This window comes from Mandrillus leucophaeus, unplaced genomic scaffold (genome assembly GCF_000951045.1).
Source record: "Mandrillus leucophaeus isolate KB7577 unplaced genomic scaffold, Mleu.le_1.0 Scaffold598, whole genome shotgun sequence".
Lineage (NCBI taxonomy): Eukaryota > Metazoa > Chordata > Mammalia > Primates > Cercopithecidae > Mandrillus > Mandrillus leucophaeus.
In genome coordinates, this window is record NW_012106452.1 from 326,630 (window position 1) to 350,471 (window position 23,842).

Here is a 23,842-nt window from a genome sequence, read left to right on the forward strand (position 1 = left end):
TCGCTTTTGGATTCTGAAAGGACAAGAGTTGCAGAAAATAAAGAATGAGGAGGATTTTTTTTTTTTTTTAAGAATAAATCACAGAAGCACACACACACACACACACACTCACAAACACACATTCCAATAAATAGCTACTGGAGAAAACAGCACACAAAGTGCTAAAACAGATCGGTTAAAATACGTTTCCAGAAGTTAGAGATGTTACACATGTTACCATGAAAATTCAGCTGGTGCACATGGAAACACATCTAAAATCCCACACATGTATTAATTTTGCAAATACTGTGCAGCATTAACAGAGAATCAGACATGAATTAGACAATAGTCCCTGACCTCATAGTATTCGTACTTATTTTACCTTATGTTATTTTACTTTTTTCTTGAGGCGGAGTTTCGCTCTTGTTGCCCCAGGCTGGAGTGCAGTGGAGCGATCTTGGCTCACTACCATCTCCGCCTCCTGGGTTCAAGCGATTATCCTGCCTCACCTCCTAAGGAGCGGGGATTACAGGAGCCTGTCATCACACCCAGCTAAGTTTTTTGTATTTTTAGTAGAGACGGGGTTTCACCACCCTTTTGGCCACGCTGGTCTCAAAATCCTGACCTAAGGTGATCCGCCTCGGCCTCCCAAAGTGCTGGGATGACAGGTGTGAGCCACCGCGCCCGATCTCGTACTTATTTTGAAAGTACATATATAAAAAAACCACAATATGACATCTGATAAGGGAGCAACATGGGGACAGGAATTTAATATTCTTGAGGGATGGGGGTTTATGGAGGATAGGAAATATGTGTGGTTTGTCTTGAAAAAAAATAAACTGAGGAAACCATAATTAAAAGAACGAATGTCATTTTAATCAAGAGGAAACACATGAGTAAAGATATGGAAGCGTGAAAATGCACGCCACGTGATGATGCAGGAAAATGAGGGTGCGCTTGCCGCTGAGCCTGTGTAGTCCAGCAGGGGCCGCTGCGGGAGAGATGTCTGGAGAGGACCAGGCGGGCCAACGCCCTGTATGATGGGCGGATGGTGGACGGTAAGGGAGACGCCATATATAAATGTGAGCAAGAAGATAATACGTTCACTGTTATGTGTTCTAAATGTATTTCTTGTAGCAGAGTAGAAGACGGAGAAGAAATGGGAAAGTTAAAACACACTGTTGACAGAAACAGGCACTGAGCAGGGAAGTTGGGGACTGATAAACAGGTGCATTAGAGTCAGAGCTTCTCTGGGAGATGCAGGAAGATGGATAAACTCCATTTCAGGGCACTGTCTTGATTAGAGTCAGCGTTGCTGGACTAAGATCCTCACTCATGAAATATGGTCATATATTTCATTATTTGTTGTTTAATAATAATTATTCATATAGTGCTCACTGTGTGACAAAAAGTATTAATTTGTTTTTCTCCCTTAACAAAAATTAATGCAGCCATCTGCCTTTACAGATTAGACAAGTGCAGAGGGACCCAGAGGAAGAATTCAACCCAGGCAGCTGGACTCTTCACCGCACGGCCTGCTTTACCTCATACACAGATTATTTAAGAATGCCATCCCCAGTTGTCCTGTACACTGTGACATGGCTACTGGCATCTTTCACTGGAGAGAATTATGGTTATCAATAATCTCCTATTGGGGTGTGGATAATTTTGAAAAGAACACTTGAAGCAGCTATTCTTCGTATATGGAAGCAATGACCACTAGAGAGAGAAAATGAGTAAGAGACTACTCTGGAACTTACATATGGTCTTCCCCAAAGTCAGACTACTAGGAGGCTGTCTGATAGAGGAAGAAATTTGGTCTCCACTCCTTCCTGAAGTGTTTTAAGAGCTAAAAATGGGAGACTGAATCATGGGAGCAGTTGCTGGTTGGTGCTGCAAACCTAAAACAGCCCCACCTGCAAAGTCTTTACAGATCTGTGGACTCAAATTATTTAGATATCGAAAATCACCTACATAATTATTGGTCTCAAATTTTAATATAAACTGAAGACACACACTTATCTTCTTTCTTTCTATTAATGTGACATCATTTGTCTCCAAATTTTGTTGACTTTGCATACCATTGCACATAAATAAAGGAATGTATGTGATATAGATACTGTATGAACGTATTTTGTACTTTATAAAATATACACCAAACTTACAATTTTAAAGGGATGATTAATTTAAAAATGATACCATTGAGGACATAGGCGTGGGCAATGACTTCATGTCTAAAACACGAAAAGCAATGGCAACAAAAGCGAAAATTGACAAATGGGATCTAATTAAACTAAAGAGCTTCTGCACAGCAAAAGAAACTACCATCACAGCGAACAGGCAACCTACAGAATGGGAGAAAAATTTTGCAAATCAAGAAAATGTTTATGAATTTGCGTGGGTTTACTCTTTAAACAAATCTCACATTTAACTTCTCTCACATTTAAACTTATTAAGAATTTGTACTTTCTTAAATGTAGGACCTACGTTGGATCTTTATAAAAGTAGAATGTCATCCATTTTCTACTTAAAAGTTAAGACCCTTTTAATTTATGTTCTAGTCTTTCAAAAAGTACAACATGTATTTTAATGAAATGTTAAAATTTAAGGTCTTTTAATTTTGAAATATATTCACAATGTCAGATGTAAAAAATGACAAACTACAAAAAGTAGACAAAGACCGTAATATGAACTGCAAATTTTCTTGCAAGCATCCACAGTATTTCCATGTTTCAAGTGCCAAATACTACTTAATTCGTTTTGTCTTACACTGTACTGCATTGTAGCAGTAGTGCACTAAATGTTCTTTTAGGTGAAGTGCTTCAAACTGCCTCATCATTTACATTGCCATTCCTGGATTACTTTTAATCATGGCCTTTTCCTTAACTAAATTGTAGCCATTGTTCAAGTCCTAGCACCAGACTGAATTCTCTTTGAAGCCTTCTGAAATCACTCTATTCAAAAATGAGGAATCATGAGTGATTTAATTTCCTCTTTCCTCACTTTCCTGAACACATGGATTCCGTTAAGTAAATATTTGCCCCAAAATTGATCATGATTGTCTTTTGGCATCACATATAGTGACTTCAGCAATATTTAGCTATATCTCATATAAGTGATTTAATTTCCTTTTGTATATTGTTATCTCAGTAACAGATTGTCACTCTTTTCAGTACTAAGGATTACTAATTTACAAGAACTAGCATAGTGATCACAGCATTACCATTTTAAATAAATCTTCTGAATCTTAACAGAATTCGAGAAATATCTCAAATCAGTACATCAAAACAATTTTGTTTACAAAAAGGTCTTGTAAATCTTTCCAGCCTCTGAAATCCAAAATAAACCATTTGTTAAAATAGTATTTGGCCACTGTCCAGTCTCTATCATATGAATGTCATGTGTCCCGTAAGTATCTCATTCACACAAATATCCACTGGGTTTCAATGAGTGCCTTACTAATCAAGACATAAGGGTTTCATATTAATGGAAATAGAAGACTTGCTACATTTAAAAATAAGTATGCAATTAAAACCAGAAATGGCCTGGGTGCGAGGGCTCACCCCTGTAATCCCAACACTTTGGGAGGCCGAGGCAGGTGGATCACGAGGTCAGGAGATCGAGACCATCCTGGCTAACAGTGAAACCCCGTCTCTACTAAGAATACAAAATATTAGCCGGGCGTGGTGGTGGGTGCCTGTAGTCCCAGCTACTCGGGAGACTGAGGCAGGAGAATGGCAAGAACCCAGGAGGCGGAGCTTGCAGTAAGCCGAGATCATGCCACTGCACTCCAGCCTGGGTGACAGAGCGAGATTCCGTCTAAAAAAAAAAAAAAAAAAAAAAAAACCTGAAACAATACAATTAAAATATAACATACAAAGCTTCTAGAACATTAATTCAATTTTTAAAAATATATGAACCAATAAGTGCTAAGTTAAAAAGATGAATAATTTACATACTCTGACCTTATAGTATTCTGTGTAGCACATGAGAAAAGTTTGTAAACTGCATTATAATTGATGAGTATTAGCATAGAGATATGTTTAAAACGTTATGCTTAAAGCATTAAAAGTAGAAGCATAAGAATAGAAATATAAAAGCAATTTATTAGTTTTCTGAAAAACCCTTATATTTACAGTCTGAACTTTGTACCAACTGTGACAAATATTTTTAAATATATATTTTTCAATTGCTTTAGAAGAAAATAAGGAGTTATGTTCCACAAATTCAAGCAAGAACTGTAAACACATGACATTTTCACTAAAATAACAGTCTTCATAAGGTTAAGAACTGAAGTCTTTCCCCGGTTTGATTTTAACACTACCAGAGGTAATCCAGTTATGGTTGGTTTTTGTTGGGTCGTTTATATACAATAAAAAATTCCTTAAATCTTTTAAACAAATATAAAATATTTTTAAGCTGCATGTATTTTTATTTTGCCTGAAGAATGAAAACACAATGTTTTGAACGTTACATATTTAGCAAAAAAAAAAAAAAAAAAAAAAAAAGATAGTCTTTCTTCCTAAGACGGAATGGTTATATTCCCTGGGGGCCCATGTCCATGCACTATTGAACCGTACACTTGAACGCTTTTTCACATCCTTGAAAGACTAATGTGCCACTTTAACTCATGCTGAAATGTGATGACAGCTCTACAGAGAATCTAAATTGCTGTGTATTAATACTTAAATAATATCGAATTACTTAAATAATATCAGAATCATAAAATAATAGAATTATAGGGCTGAAAGGAACCTTAGATGTCTTCTAATTTATTACCATTTATGTGAAAAGAATTCTTTCCAACACTTCCACTACCTGAAAAGTGCAGAGTTGGTGGAGAGGACCAACTCAATTATATTTAATATGCTCCAGTCTTCCTAAAGAAAGAGTTAAAGTCCGAGGCTTTCCATGCACAGTTAGGTTTTCTATCTTTGCAGAAGGAGAACATAATCTGGAAAGAAAAAGAGCGCATACCCCTCTCTCCATCTTCTGCCAAAAGCAGAGTTTCCCCTATATAAATTGGAGCCAAGTGTTTCCTGCTTATATTCTGTTTTTCCTGTTTGAAAAGCAGAAAGCTCTGTACTCACCTCCTCACAGGCGGTTCTGAAATCCATGTGCTATGGCACCACAAAGGATGTCGTCTGAAAAGACACAGAAATAGTAAGCGATTAGGCACAGCATGGCATGTAAGAGAGAACACTAACATAGTGGAGGAAATCGTGAAGCAGAACTTGTGGGAAAACTGTGTTTACAACCACCTGTAAGAAACAAGAGCTCCAGGGTATACTGAAGAGAGGAAAATGAAGAGATGAAAAAAGTCTTAATCCCCAGCTTTTAGGAAGTATAAATATCCTGCCATCATTCAGTGTGATGAAGAGTGTGCATTTCCAGGCACCTCTCCATCCTGCCAGCAGGCGTTCAGACTCCATGTACCAGCAGATCAATCTCTTCTTGCTCATTCCCAACATGCATTGTGAAACCTGAGTTTGCAATTGAGAAAGAAACTTCAAAAAGAGCAATTAAAGATTGCCTTCATATGGTTATCTCATGAAAAAGGTTGACTAATCATTCTCTTTTTAATTAAAAAGCTACATGCATGAATAATTCTCTCTGGAACTTAAATTTTATTCACACTACGATGTAAGGAAGCAAGCTATTTGTCAGAGTGAATAATAAGAAAAATCAATGTATAAAATATCTAAAATAGATTCATCTATGGTCATTATAATATCTAAATGATGAATGTAGGTTGAAATACATATAAATGTTTTTGTAAAATTATTCTGGAGTGTTTTGTTTTCATTACTTGATACCCCTAACAAAACTAAGATTTGTCACGGAAAGTTGACACCCAGACACTATAAAACAAAGCAATGCAGAGCCGAAATATAATGGATAAGTAAATGAGACATCAAAGTAAGGTGAATGGTTAATTCCAAAATAGAAGACTCTATACTCCTCAAAATTACTCCGCCTCTAAGCCTTTGGAAGAGTAAACTATTATATCCTTCTTTGGCATTTCTTTTTAATTATACAAGATTGATTAATGCTTTATCAGGTAAGTGTGGTAAAACAGAGTAGGAGGTATCACCATGCTGTCACTGAACTGATGGATTACTACTATTGACTTTGAAAGAAAGAGATTAGCCATCATCAGTATTAACCAAACACATCATATAATCTATTAAATATTTCCCCTAGATAAATCTTGTGGATTGTGAGCCTCATTAGTATTAATGAAATTTTTATTACTAACAATTATTTTTTAAAATTGCTCTTAAACATTTTATTTGAAGAACCTGTAAATATTTTCTTGTCTCTAACTCTGATGTAAAGTTATTCTTTTACTACAAAAGAAGGAAAATTTTGATATGTATTGATTATATAAAAACAGGAGACATCTGGAATCAACTTCTTGCTACTAAAAACCAACTGGAGAAATAGACATGAGGATACTCAACCATCTAAATATAACCTCATGTTTGTTTTATATGCTGAATTTAATTTTAATGCATAAATTTTAAAATTTTAATTATTTCATAATATGACACATTTGAGCAGGTGCTGTATCTGTACCTTCTACCAATTTAGCAAATCTTCCTTTTTTTTTTAATTCTAATCTTCTATTCTTTTTCATCAAAACAGTAGGTAATAATATCAGTTGTTTGTTCAGAAAAATAATTAATACATAAGCACAGTTATATAAGTATATATATACATACTGTTAGATAAAATGTGTAGGAGATAACCGATTTGGATTGAGTCCCTACCTTAGGTTCTACTAGACTAAATCAAAAATGAAGCTACTCATCCTAAGCTTCACATCACCAAACTGAAAGCAAGATGTTCGACTTTTCTAAAACATTGGAAGAGGGAATAATAGCCAAATAGCCAAACAGGCCAATTTTAGCTGGCATTAAAAGAAGTCCCCTCTGCTTTAACCCTAAAAGGAAAGCAACTTTGTAATGAATAATCTATGTTTTGGCTTTTATTCTGCTTTCTTCAGCCCTTTTCTGCATATAAATCCCACCTCCAGGGCTCAGCTCATCAGAACATCTTGTCTGAAGGTTTAAAGGAGATACTGCCCTGATTCATGAATCACAATAAAAGCCAATCCAATCATTTCACTGCAATTGTTGTATTTTTTCTTCTGACAGTCCTCCACTTCCATTTTTCTCTACTGTTAGATTCTTATATTAGTTTGTCACATTGATTACAATTAATGAACTGTTATTGATACATTATTACTGTCTAAAGTCTAAACTTCATCTGTTTTTTCCTTGTTTTTCCTATTGTCTGTTTTCAGTTCTAGGATCGCTTCCAAGGCACCTCATTACATTTAGTCCTCTTTTCTCCTTAGGCTCCTCTTGGTTGTGACTGTTTCTTAGACTTTGCTTATTTTTAAAGACGTTGGCAGTGTTGAGGCATGTTGGTCAGGAATTTGTAAGATATTCTTCCATTGGGATTATTCTGATGTTCTTTGTAGTTATTATGGTGTGGTAATGTGGTTTTGGAGGGGGAAGATCTCAGAAGTAAAGTGCCATTTTCATCCCATTCAATCAAGGATACGTGTGAGCAATACGACTTAACACTCGAGTGCTTGCTAACCTTATCATCCCGCTGACATAGTGTTTGTCAGCTTTTTCCATTGTAAAGTTCTTTTTTCCTCTTCTCTCCACACAATACCGGTTGGAGAGGTTACTATGAGTACCTCACACCTAAGAAATTGGAGGTTATGCTTCCCATTCCTGAGGCTGACCTATCTACATAAATTATTTGAGATTACTCTGCACAGGAGACAGAGTTGTTTTCCACCCTTTATTGATTGAGCCAATCATTTCTATTAGGACCTCTCTTCTGACAGAGCAAAGAAATATCTGTGTGTATACTAACCCACGTTAGCATGCACATATCGATAGACATGTCCCTATATAACCACCTGCATCTATATCAAGCTGGACAACAGTTATTAGTGATGCTCCACCTCTAATAGCAACCACATGTGCTATTCTAGTCTTCTTTCTTCACTTATCTGTAAACTTTTACTGTACAAGATTGATGAATGCTTGTTTAGGTAAATGGTAGAATAGGCTAAGAGGTGTCACCATGTTGTCACTGATAAATTATTACTATTGGCTGTGAAAGGAAATAGATTGGTCATTTTCAGTAGAAACTGAACGTGTCATACAATCAATTAAATATTTCTTAAGTCTCTGACAGTGAGAAACCTAGTTTCCAATAACCAACCATTCATGTGCTCAGCTGTGCAATCCCAGTATACATGTATAGTCATAAGAAATGCTAACCCACAGGCCTGTGGGAAACAACTTTATCCATTAGAGCATAGTTTATTTTGCCTTTCATCATATAGACTGCACTTATTATCAAAAGTACTTATGTCTACCCCAGTGATGGGTGGAGAGAAATGACCATATGCTAGTTTCTCTGCAGACCTCACATGTTTCCCGTGCCCTTTAGCATTTCTGCAATTGCATGAGAACAGTTTCCTCAAGAAGCTGCTGCCCTGTTGGTCTGGCCTTAAAATGACACACACAGAGCCAAACATCTTATATGACCCACAGAATGCAAGGTGCAGCCCAACTACCCTTACATCCTTGCCCAGGACAGAGCTGCCACAGCCACATTGTAGACCTGTGAGTCAAATAAGTGATTGATATTTGTGGTGGCGAGCTTTAGGTGCTACAGAGTCAGGTCATTTAATCAAACACTAATCTAGGTGGTGCTGTGAAGTTTCTTTGCAGATTATATATATAATCAACTCACTTTAAATAATGGAGACTATTCTCAATAATGTGGGTGGATCTCATCTAATAAGTTGAAAGGCCTCAGAAGCAAGCTTGAGTTTGCTCTGAAGAAGAAATTCTGCATCCAGACTGCATCAGCAGCTTCTGCATGAGAGTTTCCAGTCTGCTGGGCTGATGTAGATTTCAGACTTGCTGACCCCCAGTCACATTAGCCACATACATAGTGCTTCCATTTTTCTGTAGAACCATGACTGATATAGATTTGGTTACCAACAGTGGTTTTGAAGGAACTGAATTCTAAGAATGAGTTTTTTGAATTAGTTTTGAGGTTTCAGGAATTGATTCTGTAATCTAGTTAAATGTAAAGGCAGTGAAGACTCTATTTCCAGTATTAACAAGAACACTGGTAGACCATGGCACAAAAAGGCAATACGGATACACACAATATCACCACTGAACACTACTACTCAAGTACTGATAAGGCAAGGTTCTCAGTGACCAAGTATTTGATAACTTAGAACAGTTCTGTCAAATAATGAGTGCAATAAGATTGGCTCTTTGCTCTTAACCATGCTATAGAAAGTAGAGAGAAAAAGGGTGAGCCTAGGATTTCAAATTTCTAGCCTACGACCTTCATATATGACCCCAAAATGCCTATGCCTGTCTTAGATTATACCTTTATCTCCTATAGTCACAAGCCTGAGATTTCTGAACAGTAAGCCCAGAGTCTCATCCTGCTAGTCACTGAATTACATCACAAATTAAACCCCCAGCCTAGCAAAGTTTCTTCTGTTAAACACAGACATTGGGAAAAACGGGACCCTGAATATTGGAATGAAGACATATATGAAGTCTGTGATGAAGCTGGGCTCAGTGAACCCCTAAGTTCTGCTGAGTCTTCTTTGGTAGTAGAGTGATGGCCTTTGCTGAGGTGGTTGTCCTAAAGACAATGTTGATTCTCCTGAGGATCCAACCCCACCAATCCTCTTTCCTTTTATAGGTATAAGTAGACTCAAGTGGCAACAGGTGAAAAAAGGTGAGATACAAAGTTTAACCCATTAAAGGTGTGTTCCACTCCAAAATCATTGTATATTTTTTCAATTTATACAGACAAAATTCTGGGGACTATGTGTGGAATGGATATTCATGATGTTAGATAATGTTGGAAGGCACAAAAATTTGGACTAGGTCAAATTGATTGATATTGCCCCACTAAGAATAAATTCTGGATGTAAATTTGGGGTGTTGGAAAGGGTTCTGACAGTTTGTTTAGCTGACTGGGTTTAAACATGGACCAAAAAAAAATGGCTTATAATAAATTACATTAAAATGCCAGGATCACCTTGGTATACTGCAGAGGAAGGTAACAGATGACTTAGGAGTATTGGAGTGTTAGAGTGGATTTATCATACAAGAACTGCTCACTCGCCCTGGAAGCCCAGAAAATACACCTTTCGACTTGACTCTGAGGAATAAATTTGTGGGGTGGCTCTGTTAAAGAGCTCTTCGGTCACTCTTCTGTGTAGGGTAGAAATTACCATGGGAACTATTGCCACTGAACTGGGATCCTCACAGGCAATAGCAGTAATTGGATCCTGGGATGGCAGGGGCCAAGTGGCAAAGACAAAGAAGCCATGGTTATGAGAATGGAAATCAGGACCAAGGCAGTAATCAGAGTAGCTTAACTCAGAGAGGCTTATAGTGTTGTCAGGTTGATCATGTGTCCCTAGAAGCAAAACAGACAGGAAGCCTACTAAATTTTTACTTGATCAGTACAAGCAAATGAGTTCTAGGTTGAGTGAAAAGTCTAGTATGAATCACCAGAATAGAGTCATAGACTCTCATTCAGTTCCCAGAATTGAAATGGTTTGTAGAACCAGAGCCTCCTTGCATGAAGGTGATGTGGTTTGAATGTTCACTCCAAATCTCATGTCAAAATGGAATTTCCGGTATGGTAGGTGGGCCTGGTGGAGAGTGTTTGTGTCATGGAGGCAGATCACTCATGACTACCTTGGTGTCCTCCCTGTAGTAATAAGTCAATGCCAGACCTGGCAGTTTAAAAATAGTCTGGAACCTCCCTTCTTTCCCTTTCACTTCCTCTCTCACCACATGACATGCTGGCTCCCCTTCCATCTGCTATGACTAAAAGCTTCCTGGGACCTCAGCAGATGTAGACTCTGGTGTCATGCTTCTTGCACAGCCTGCAGAACCATGAGTCAAAATAAGCCCCTTTTCTTTATAAATTAGCCTGCTTAAGGTATTTGTTTATAGCAACACAAATGAACTAATACAGAAGGGAAGTCGGGTCATGTAAAGAAGGACCCTGATACCCTATCACAGGTTTATATTGTTAATCTTGCTTCCAGCCTCCCCCAAAGAACTGCATGATCTTTTCCCAGGGTAAATAAATGTGAATTAAATATGAATTAAAGAAGGGAAATAACCATACCTTTCAGCAACTACCTGACACTGGTTCTGAAATGACACTGACTCCTGAAGACGCAAAACACCACTGTGGTCCACCAATCAGAAGAGAGGCTGTGGAAGTAACCAGTGGAGTTTTAGCTCAAGTCCATGTCAGGATAAGGCCAGGGTAGTCTGTGAACACATCCTGTGTTTTTTCCCTGGTTCTGAATGTGTAATTAGAATAGACATGCTCAGTAACTAATAGAATCCCGGCATTGGTTTTCTGACATGTGGAGTGAGAGCTGTTGCTATGGGAAAGGCCAAGTGGTTGCCACTAGAACTACCTTTACCAAGTAAAATAGCAAACCAAAAGCAATACCACTTTCCTAGAATGATTGTAGAATTTATTACTATCATCAAGGACTCTAAAGGTGCAGGAGAAGTGATTCCCACTATATCCCAATTCAACTGACCTATTTGGCCTGTGCAGAAGACAGATGGATTTTGGAGACTGACAATGGATTACTGCAAGCTTAGCCAGGTGGTCACTCTAATTGAAACTCTTTAGCAGATGTGGTTTTATTGCTTGAGCAAATGAACATATCCCCTGGTACCTGGTAATGCAGCTATTGACCTGCCAAATCCCTTTTTCTCCATTCCTGTCCATAAGGTCCATCAGAAGCAGTTTGCTTTCAACTGGCCAGGACAGCAATACACCCTCACTGTCCTACCTCAGGGATGTATCAATCTTCAGCCCTATGTCAATAGCTCACAAAGATTTTGAATCACTCCCCCTTTCCACAAGATTCCACACTGGCTCATTACAGTGATGGCATTAAGTTAATTGGACCTAGTAAGTGACAATTAGCAACTATTCTAGGCTTATTAACAAGGTATTTGTGTGTCAGAAAGTGAGAAATAAATCTTACAAAAATTCAAGGACCTCAGCAAAGTCTCTCGGGGTCCAGTGGTGTGATGTCAGTTGAGATACCCTTCCAAGGTAAAGAATAGGTTGTTGCAGTTGTCCTCTCCTACGACCAGAAAAGAGGGACAATGCCTAGGGGGCCTATTTGAGATTTGGAAGCAACATATTCCTCATTTGGGTGGGCTACTATGGCCTCTTTAGTTAAGTGACTCGAAAAGCTGCTGATTTCAAGTGCAGTCCAGAACAGGAGAAGATTCTGCGTCAGATCCAGGCTGCTGTGCAAGCTGCTCTACCACTTGGAACATATGATGCAGAACATCTGTTATATGAAGTGGCAGTGGCAGATAGGGATGCTGTTTAGACATGCTTTGGCATGTCCCTGTAGGTGAATCACAGGACAAGTCCTCAGAATTTGGGAGCTAATCCCTGCTCTCTTCTCTGGATAGTAACTCCCCTTTTAAGAGAGAGCTCTTGTTCTGTTATTGGCCATTAGTAGATACAGAATGTTTAACCATGGGACACCAAGTCACCTGAGATGTTCATCATGAACTGGGTATCATACAATAGACCAAGTCATAAAATTAGGGGTACACATCATCAAATGGAAGTGATTGGGCTCAAGTGACTAAGGCACAAACAGTTTACATGAGAAAGAATTTTAAATACCTATGGATTCCACTCTTGCTCCATTACCTTCTCCCTCTTAGCCCACACCTATGATCTCTTGGGGGGTTTCCCAACCACAATTCACTGGAGGAAGAGAAAAGTTGGCTGGGGTTAGAGATGGTTCTGCACAATATGTAGGTGCAACATGGACTTCCATTAACCAAGGCCAACACGGTTACAGCCACTGCTGAGTGCCCACTTTGTTAGCAGTATAGACCAACACTGAGCCCAGCATGGCATAATTCCCCAGAGTGATAAGCCAGATACCTGATGGCAGGTTTATTGTATTGGGCCACACTTACGTAATGGAAAGGTCAGCTTGTTGTGCTTACTAAAATAGACATTTATTTTGGATATGGATTTGCCTTCCCTATACACAACGTTTTTGCTAAAACAGCCATCGGTGGATTTACAGAATGCCTTAGTCACTGTCATCATATTCCATACATCATTTCTTCTGATCAAGGCACTCACTTCACAGCAAATGAAGTGAAGCCGTGAATCCATGCTCATAAAATTCACTGGACTGCTCTTACCATTTTCCCACCACCTTGAAGAAGTTGGCTTGATAGAACAGTGCAATGGCCTTTTGAAAACTCAGTTATGGCATCAGCTAGGTGGCATTTTCTTGCAGGACTTAGTCAAAGTTCTCCAGGAAGCTGTATATGCTCAATATATGGTGCTGTTTCTCCCATTACCAGAATTCATGAGTTTTGCTACTTACTAGCAAAACTTTAGTTTCCTGTACCTGCGACCTTATTATCTTCTGGTTTAGAGGTCTTCATTCCACAGTGAAGAATGTTTCTATTAGGAGATCCAACAAGGATTTCATTGAACTGGAAGTTGAGATACTCTCAGCCACTTTGGACTCCATTGCCTCTGAATCAACACGCAAAGAAATGAGTTCCTCCACTGACTGGGGTGATTGATACTGACTTCCAAAGGGAAATTGGGCTGTTCCAGCATGGAGATCAGGAAGAGTGTGCACAGATTCCTTAGGTGTGTCTTACCATGCTTGTGATTCATGCCAATGGAAAACTGCAATAGCCCCATTCACGCAGGGACTGTTAATGGCCCAGACCCTTCAGGAATGAAGGTTTGGATTACTTTACCAGGTAAAGAACTATGACAAGCTGAGATATTTGCTGAGGATACAGGGAATAAGGAATGGGTAGTGGAAAAAGGCAATTATCACTACCGGCTACCACCACACGGTCAGCTGCAAAAATGAGGACTGTGATTGTTATGTATTTCTCATTTTGTTATGAACTTGACTGTATGTGCATGTACACTTACAAACATATTTATATGTGTCTATATACATATGTATATGTCAACCATCTTTGTTTTCTTCCCTTCTTTATTCCCTTATCATCTAACACAAGATTTATTAATAATGATTAATTTTACATCATAGCATTTAAATTATAGCATATCAAGGAGAAGAATGAACATTAGCCAAGGCCTTTGCATCCCCTTCTAGGGAAATAATTAGTGTGTTTTTGATTATATAAAGGATTTTTGTATCATATTTGTTAGAAGGATGACTTTGCAATGGCTTTTATTTGGAGGTAAAGTAGGTTTAAGGGGATATATATGAGTGTTACGTTGACAAAGGATGAGCTGTGATGGTTACTTTTATGTGTCAACTTGAATAGGTTATAGTGCCCAGTTATTTCATTACGCATTAATCTAAGTGTTGCCGTGGAGGGATTTTGATGTGGTTAACATCTGAAATCAGTTGGCTTTAAGTATAGGAGATTATTCCTAATAATGTAGGTGGTTCTCATGCAATCACTGAAAGGCCCTAAAAGCAAACACTGAGGTTTCTCTGATAAAGAAATTCTGTTTCAAGTCAGCAGCACCAATTCCTGCCCAAGAGTTTCCATCCTGCCAGCCTACTCTACAGAATTTGGACTTGCCAGCCCACACAATTGCATGAGCCAATTTCTTTAACTGAGTCTCTTAAAATATGTATAAACATATATAGACATTCTACCGGTTCTGCTGATCTGGAGAATCTTGACTGATACAGTTGTGTATGCCACTGAGATTTTATTGTTTTACTATGTAACATTATGTGACAATAACTGACTAAAAGCATATTTCTTTTAAAAAAAATGAAAGACTGAAAGTAATTTATTTTGATGATGATATCTAGAAAAAAATACTGTCAATCAGTCCCATTATCTGGATTCTGTGAGCTACCCTGCTTCCTGCTGTTTCCAAAGCCTGGTTGGTCAGTTGTGTCTTCACTTTGGTGAAACAGTCCATATCTTTCCAAAACATCCTTTTATAGTTTGAACTAGTCAGGTTTGGATTTGGTCTCTTGTATCCAAAGAACTCTAGGAGAGCATATTTCTAGACATTTCTGGAATTTCTTTAAACACAACTATCAAGTACCAGCAATTTAATAACAAAAGTTCCAGAATATAAAATATACTAGATATTTCTATGTTATACTATAAAAAACTATAAGGAAAACACTTCATTTGTAGCTGGTTTATTAGTAACATAGGTATGATGGTTAATACTCAGTGTCAACTGTATTGGATTGAGGGATACAAAGTATTGATCCTGGGTGCATCTGTGAGGATTTTGCCAAGGTTAACATTTGAATCAGTGGGCTGGGAAAGGCAGATCCACCCTTAATCTGGCTGGGCACCATCTGATCAGCTGCCAGTACGGCTGGAATATAAAAAGCAGGCAGAAAAATATGAAAAGACGAGCCTGGCCTAGCCTCCCAGCCTACATCTTTCTCCTTTGCTGGATGCTTCCTACCCTGGGACATCAGACTCAAAGTTCTTCAGCCTGGGACTCGAACTGGCTTCCTATATACATAGAACTAATAGGATATATACATATATACACATATATATGAGATATGTAGGATATATGTACACATACATATGATATGTAGGATATATATATATATAATAGGATGTATATATCTCTTATTAGAACATATACACACACACACACACACACACATATATATATATCTCCTATTAGTTCTGTCCCTCTAGAAAACCCTGACTAATACAATAGATTAACTAATACTGTTATTTAAAATGTAAAATTAAGATTTTTTTTCACACAACAAAACTGTATTTTTCTCTTCTGGAGATACATTCATCTTCCCATATTTTTTTCTTATTCAGATATAAAATTTTTAATGCTTTATGATTTTTTAAAAGTAATTGATTTGTATTAAAATATGATGCAGGAACAGTTTATAAATGTCTTCTTTTCTGTATCCATGGATAAAAGAAAAACAAGTTTATTGGTTAATCATTATCTAATATTAAGTTTTTTTAGGGACAAAAAAAAAGCTCCTATGAAGATAATTTTTAAAATTTCATCAGTAAACTTTATTACATAAAATATAGAGATGAGAACTGCAATGCATAAGTAGCTTTGGTGAATAATCTGATGAAATTATCTTTAATGTTTAAAAAATGACAATATATGAATGTCCTCTACCTCATCTTTGATCCATGTAGAATCTCCATGGACAGCTCAGTGATAAGCCACAAAGCATGAAAAGCTCTAGCCTAAGGAAGCCTGTTTAGACTATTATTACATAACTGACCCAACAAACAATGGTAACAGCCTAGTTCCTGACCAAGAAAAGTGAAAATGAAGCTGAACATTTCCTGACTGTCACATCATCAGATGTGGCCTCTGTCTAGAGGTATTGCCTATTATGATTAAATCTAACACTCAGAAATTAACAAGAACTATTATCATCAATTATCATAAGAACAGCAACAATAGCTGTTGATTAAACTTCATATTTGCAACCAAAACATGGAAAATAAAATTAGACAAACACAGCCAAATTTATGCATGCTGAATATAAAACATATGACTGCTTCCCTTCAAATGCTCCATTGGCCAGGAGACTGATAAAGATAATGGACCTCTCCAACTGCACACATGGAGAGCTGACCAAGTAGTTATGTAAAACAGAATAGGAAGTATTGGTGAAAAATATTTTGGATTTAAATGATTTTGATAATTTCCAGAATGCTTCAATTGATAAGTGTTAAAAAGTCTCTATAATGTTCTGCTTACTCTGACAGTTCAGTTTACTGAAGAGAAAAATGTTATCTATTTATAGAGTTTGCTCTAGGCAAAATTATGAAACATGCAAAATTTATTTCCTATCTCTTTATGTGTCTCAAACTCAAACCCAGTGTGTAGCCTCTCCACAAGCATTCACATCTTCAGGTTATACCTTGACTGTTGCAAAAAGATTAATTGGTCCTCTCTCCAACCTCAATTACAACAATAGGATTTAAAACAATGGTTACAGTCACTTGAGTTTCATTTTGTGTGAACTTTTTGTTCATTTAACAATATGTACCTTGAAGGCAACTATTTATGCATCGTTAACCTTTCTATGTTAGTTAGAATACTGGTTTCTTTAAAAAAAAAATGAATATAATAGTGGCGTATCTCAGAGAGCAATTTGTTCCTGTAAGAGTCCAAACGTAAATGTCCCGAGGTGATTTCAAAATCTGTGGGACCCACTCTCCGTCCCTCCTATTTCTCTGCCATCCTCAGCATGTGTGATCTGACAAGAGTTCAGTGCTGCCCTCATGTCCAAGCTCTTGCCAGACAGAAAATGGGAGTTGGACACATCAAGACCATTCACATTCCATTCTCTCATTACAAGATCACACCTAGCTGTGCTAGGACTGGAAAATGTGATGTTTAAGGGGACAGCCCTGTGACCAGCTAGCACATGCTGGAGAACAGGGATGGCCACCAGGCATTTTCCCAAGTTGCTCTTGCACCTTGTAACTTTCACCTGTGTGAAAAAGGCTCCTTTTAACAGCATTTCTGTAGTCCTTGGGCCTATTGAGACATTTTACGCACTTTTAACATTTATTATTATTCCTGTTGGCAGCAGCAAGCTGTCTGGAGTGGCAGCTGCCATCATGCCAGCTGCAGAAGGGAGGCGCGGCCAGGGCTGCATGCTCCATGGAGTGGTGGGAGCCAAGAACAAGTGGGAGCTCTGCCCCTTCAATGTTAGGGCGAGAGCTCCCCAGATGCTTCTGTAGTCACTCAGTGCATGGCTGTGGACCCAGACATCCCTGTGCTCCTGGGCCTTGGAGCAGGCGGGAGCCCTGCCCCTGACTCCGCATTGGCATGACTGCAGTTGCCCAACTGCAGCTGCCCAAGCCATGGCTGTAGTTGTGAACCCAGGCATCTCTGGGGGCCCAACAAGGCCCCCACCCCCACCCCCCGCTTCTTTCATAGGCTAGGAAGTGCCTGCTCCTGCTGTCTGGCTACTCCCTGCTGTGAGCACTTACTCTGATATTGAAGCAAAGTCGGGACCAATCCCAGATGCTCTCAAAGGCCACCCAGATGTTCACATGCTCAAGGCAATGCTGACACACCAGCCCCTTGCCGCCTTAGCTGCCTCCAGACTTTGGGCACCAACCAGTATAAAAGAGAAGCTGAGATGGGGTTGAGGGCAGTTCTTCACCAGCCTGCAGCTGTCCCTTGGCACCTACAGCCTGGGCTCCATGAATAGTTGCAGGAGGCAGACAGGTTCCTTGTTGGAAGTGGGCAAGTCCCTGGTGAGGCTCCACTTTCAGGGCAGGGAGGGCCTGAAGTCTGGGGGCCAGGATGCCAGTCCTGCTGACCAGAGTGGGAGCTTGTAGTGCCTTTTCTGGGCCTACCCATGGCCTCCCATGGACGAATCACCTGCACTTTCTCCCCTCTGAGGCCCATAAAAGCCCTGGAATCAGTCAAAGCTTAGCACGTGTCAGGATAACCAGCTGCAGAGAGGAGCTACCTTCTCTTCTAAGAGCTGAACACTCACTGGGGCATCCTGCCTGAGGAAAGGAGCTACCCCCTATGGCTTTCCTCTGAGTTCTCCTATCTATCAATAAAGCTCCTCCTTGTCTTGCTCACCCTACACTTGTCTGCATACTTCATTGTTTCTGGTCACAGGGCAAGATCTCAGGATCCATCAAATGGCAGGGCTAAAAACAGCTGTAACACCAACAGGTGTTGCAGGTGAAGAGAAAGAGGGAAGAGCTGTGGCCCTTCAGCATTCCCAGACATGGGCACTTCCTGAGCCAGGGCTGTGACACCATCTTTGGGGCCCTGTGTTTCCTGGCATCTCCAAGCTTCCGGATGCCACCGTGTTCTGCAATGGCAGCTATGGGAGCTGCTTGAAGTGCCCCTGGACAAGTCACAGCCTCACAGAGAGCTGGTGCCCATGCCAGCACCTGGAGCCGCCCCCGCCACTGCAGCAATTGGTGCGTCTGACCGTGCAGTGGCCAAACCCCATGTTCACTCACACACTCCTTGCTACTTCATGCATGGCTTGCCACGGCAGACGTGAGATCCAGGCTGGTAGCATGAGCCAAGCACAGCCCGCCAGGCTGAGTAGACGGAACAAGCCCAGTGGGCCTGAACAAAACTCGGACAAAGGTGCCACCAGCCACAGAGGTTTCCAGCCAGAAAAGTGACACCCCAAGGATCCGATAACATTATTATTGATATTGCATCAGTTTTGACAAGTTATACCAACTCTGCTTGTTCACAAAGTTGTCATGAAGTTTTGAAATTTTCTGTTCATCCCTGAGGAACATTCCAAAATCAATTTTTTTAATTGAAATAACTGCAGTTTCATGGACATTTTGATAATTTATGTGGGCTTCAAATGTCTTAAGTTGATTTCACAATTTTAAATTAATATTTAGGTAATTATGTCAATTCCTAAGGTGATTTTGCTTTATATGATAAAATTGCTTTTAGCCAATTAATCTATTTAGCTAGATTTTTGACATTTTTGTGTGTATATTTATTTTTAATTATGCAAATTTGATAATTTGCTATAAAAAAGTCTTTTCAATCATTGATTCTTCACTTAGAGGAGAAAAAATTTGAAAATTCATGAATACATTGACAGAAAAGTACTGCAAACATAGTGAACAGTGAATTAGAAAAAAAACAAACGAGATATTTAAAGAGACATAAAATGTCTTCCAAAAAACTGAAGAATACTCTATTTTACAAAATTTTTCTTGTCCTTCAAATCTAAAATATGAATAAAGTACTTGAAATTATGTACGAAGTTGTTAAACTTCCCCATGTGCACAGAAATAAGCCAACAAAGGATATATAAGTGGGTATAAATATTCATGTCCCTACACATTCCATTTTTTTTCTTCCTTTCCTAAAGTTTTATTTATGAAGGTGTAGGTTTTTTAGTGCCTAGATTTTACCATTTCAAAAATTCAGCCAAATTCACTTACATCAAACTTTCACCTCAATTCTCCTCACCCTCCTCAAATACACACCTCCCAGATTGCCCAAGAGCAGCCTCCTTTCTAGGTGCTTATTATTTTATATAGCTGACTCAGAAAGCCAACCCATTGTGAGCCTGGACTCATGGTGCCCAGGCAGGAGCCGCAGTCTGGTAACACTCAGGCCAGGCTGAATCTTTCACTGCTTCCTTTTGACATGCCAGAAGTTTTAGCTTTCAGGCATGAGGATAAAAGAAGTTCTAAATGCAGCATGTAAAGAGCACAAGACAACTGATCAAAGTGTGTAACTGACAAGAGAAGGTGAAGATGAGGAGAGCTAGAGGGCAAAGTAATATTGTTTTCAAACCCTTAGAGAAGCATTATTTATTTTTCTCTCTCTCCCCACATATATAATTTATTAATATTAAATATATAATATTATATATTTAATCTACTTCTGACATAGATTAAAATGAAGTCCTGGGATTCATGGAGGCAGGCAAAAAATATATACAATTTGATGAAGACTCTGAAAGTGGACGGCACAGTATGGCAAGTGTCAGGTTGCAAGTCAGGAGGCTTCACCATTGGCTGGGTTACTTACTTGCTGAATCATTTGCTTAAATGATCTGAGTCTCAATACCGTTTTCCTATCCAATGATACATCACTGATTTTTCCTCGAGGATGAGGTAATATGCAAATGAGATGCAATATAATTTTTTGAAAAAAATTATCATCATGCAAGTGAAAAACACTACTGCTGCAAAGAAAACCTCAGTAAGATGATATAAAATGTTTTACCCATTCTAGGACATGTAAACCTCAAATCTGAATAGCAACAGTCTGGCTCAAGTTTTAGCAATTGCCAATTTTATTACAAATATGAAGTAGAGGATGTATATAATCTGCATAGTTACAGTTGTTGGAAATCAGAATATGCTGCCCCCAAATATGAAGGTTTGTTGAGCTGAAGACAACTATGGTGCAGCAGATGGAAGAAAGCTCTTTTTTCTCCCTCTATATGCCTAAAAGCAGGATGTAAATTTACAAAGACAGAAGATAGCCTGCCTTCTCCTTCTACCAGTGAGAACAAAGTTTACCCACTGGAAATATCTTTAGACTTTCAGCCTGGAGATAACAGCTTTATGAACTGGCCTTTGCCATTTATTTACCTGTCCTCTGAATTGCCCTCTATAGAGATTCAAAGTCCTTTTCCTTTTTCTTGTCACTTCTCTAAAAATGTTCTGTTCTTTGTAAAGGTGCTGTATAACCTGGAGCTCAAAGCCTCCCCTTGGAGAGCTACTCCTTCCCTGGGTGCCTCCCATGCATATATAAAACATACCTGTAATCAACTTCTGTTTGTTTTTCTGTTGCTAATCTGTTTTTTGTTATGGAGGTCCATTCCAACCAAGGACCTATAGGGTTACTATTTTTCCCCACATAGTAATATAAAATTCCAAATGTTCATTGTATTATCAGAGGATTTTATGGACTTATCTTATCCTGACTCTTTTTACATGGGAATAATATCCCCAAACAAGTACATGCTAAGATTGTAAAGTTGACACTACATGTTTTTTAAGTGATTCAGCCTAAACATCTCCCTCTGCCTAGACTATCTACTCTCCCCTCACTCACACTCATGCTCACAATTGCTCAGCACCCCTCCCACAGCTGTCCTGCCCTTGATTCTTTGCCTTAGTCCTTCTGAATCACTGTCTCTTCTGCTTGGCTCCTCTGTAAGTCATATTTGTTCCATGCACAAACTCTTGGCTCTCTAAAGTTCTGGAGCTTGCCCCCGCTTCCTGTACTTGTCCCATTGCCCCAGTACACCAGCCAGATCCACCGAGATCTAATGCGTCCAACCATGTGCCTGAAGGCCATCTGATGACATTAGAGTACAGATTCAAGGCTCTATGTCCACAAAAGTCAGCAATGCAAACATCTTATTTTGTAAGGAGCATGCACAGAGTTTCAGAAATGATGTTGTTTTAAAACACATTATTTTGGCCTGCATCTTCAAGAATCTTCTACAGGAGAGTTCCCCAACAGCAAACCAAGGACCAAATGTGGCCTGCAGACACACGTTGTTTAAGTGTTACTCTGGCAAGACATTCACTCTTCAATTAATGGATAGCAGGTTCTTCCTTATCCAGGACACATTACACTTTCACTTGTTTATTTTACTTCCCAGGGCCTGAGGTATTGAGTTTGTGACCTTTCTTCACGATGAAAACATTTTTATTTATGTGAAAACAAGTTTCCAACTTAAAACAGTTTTTCAACTTCTAAAAAAATGATCAAATTGCCTAGGGAATTTTATTTATTCATTCAGCTATGAGATGCTTTGTTTCATCTAAATGCTGTGTAGAAGTCAAATATGAAAAATACATAAATGCTGAGCAGTTCACATTGATTTGGGCATGAAAGAAGGCTGAGGTTTCTTAAGTTCACTTTATTTTCCAGTGCAAATTAGGCCACCCTTCTTGAAGCCTGGAACTCTGCAGAGCAAAGTTTAAAGACCACCAAGCTAACTAATTACTGCAGTCCCAATTGTCCCTATGAACTGGGTACCTGGTCTGAGAAGAGGCTTAAAACAGAAAGAACAGAAAATCAAGACCTTTTTCATGCCGTTCAACAGTTGAGCTGCCCATATAAAAATGTACCATGCATTACAACCTGCAAGGAAAATTAGTCTCTGGACCTCACAAAATAGTAACAGGAATGATATTGACTAAATTTGAAAGTGCCTATACAGTTTTATTAAACAGAATTTACTTACTTATTATGATCTTTCTTCCAGGACTCCAAAAATAGCAATCTTGATATTTTAACTAATTGGATGTTTACATATTAAAGAAACTAAAATTGATCACACTATTAGCAAGGCTAAAAGGGTCAATTCACCAGGAAGATCTGCCCAAAGGGAATTTAAGATTTTAACAGCAAACACAGAGGTCATGAACACCTAAATGATAGTGAAAATTGTGGCAGAATATCATTGGCTATGTTTTTTGTTCAGAGTCCTTCACCATCAAAATAGGTCTTCTAACAAGCTAAGCATTTCAACACTAATACATAGCTTCAACATATGAATTTTGGGGAAGATAAATTTAAACCCATGAAAAAAAAATTGTGTAGGTTACATTAGCAATCCCAGGACTAGACTTTTTAAGATGAGTGAGATGATTCCTGTAATGGCCCAGGAATGAGGATTCACGGTGGAGCAAAGTTGTTGGTGGTAGCCTCGGACATAAGGGCCTGGTGATCAAGCAATGCTAAGGCATGAGAACAGGTATGGAGTCAGCCTTAACATAGCCTGGGTGACTTCAAAGTTATTGTCACCATTAATAGATATGGGCTTAAGAACATCTCACTTTAGAGAAAAAATAATATTTAGCTGCAAGTATATTGATATCTTCCAATATATTTTCCAATGTACATTTAACCATAATGAAAAGTACAATCTCTCATGTGAGATTAAACTCTGCACTTCTTAAATGAGCTCCCCTTCTATTGTCTCCCTGTCATCAGAACAATCCTGAAAAATAGTTATCTGTTGTAAGGTTGAGGAAACTGAGGCTCATACTATACATTTTTTACTTCTTAAACTTTTACAAAGGTATGTATACCCATTTAATCACATGGTAAAATTATACAATCTTACACATCACTAGTTCCAAGAATTTAGAATTTCCTTGTCACAATTGAAAAATTAATATGGAGAGCTATTTGAAAAAATCCTGATCATTAGACTTAACAAGTGAGATTTACTCAACAATTTAAAAAATGACCTATCATACTTGAGCTCATAAAATTAACTTAA

At 38.6% G+C, this 23,842-nt stretch overlaps 1 protein-coding gene across 3 annotated transcripts in view; it reads right to left on the minus strand.

Annotated features, from left to right (window-relative positions):
- Positions 1–23,842, minus strand: part of SNTG1 (syntrophin, gamma 1) — an 804,940-nt gene that overhangs the window by 298,150 nt on the left and 482,948 nt on the right. For all 3 annotated transcript variants that reach the window (XM_011999541.1, XM_011999542.1, XM_011999540.1), the window contains one exon: positions 5,070–5,123. In XM_011999541.1, coding sequence (XP_011854931.1) covers positions 5,070–5,096 — 27 coding nt within the window. In that variant the 5' untranslated portion in view covers positions 5,097–5,123. The remainder of the gene's footprint in view (positions 1–5,069; positions 5,124–23,842) is intronic.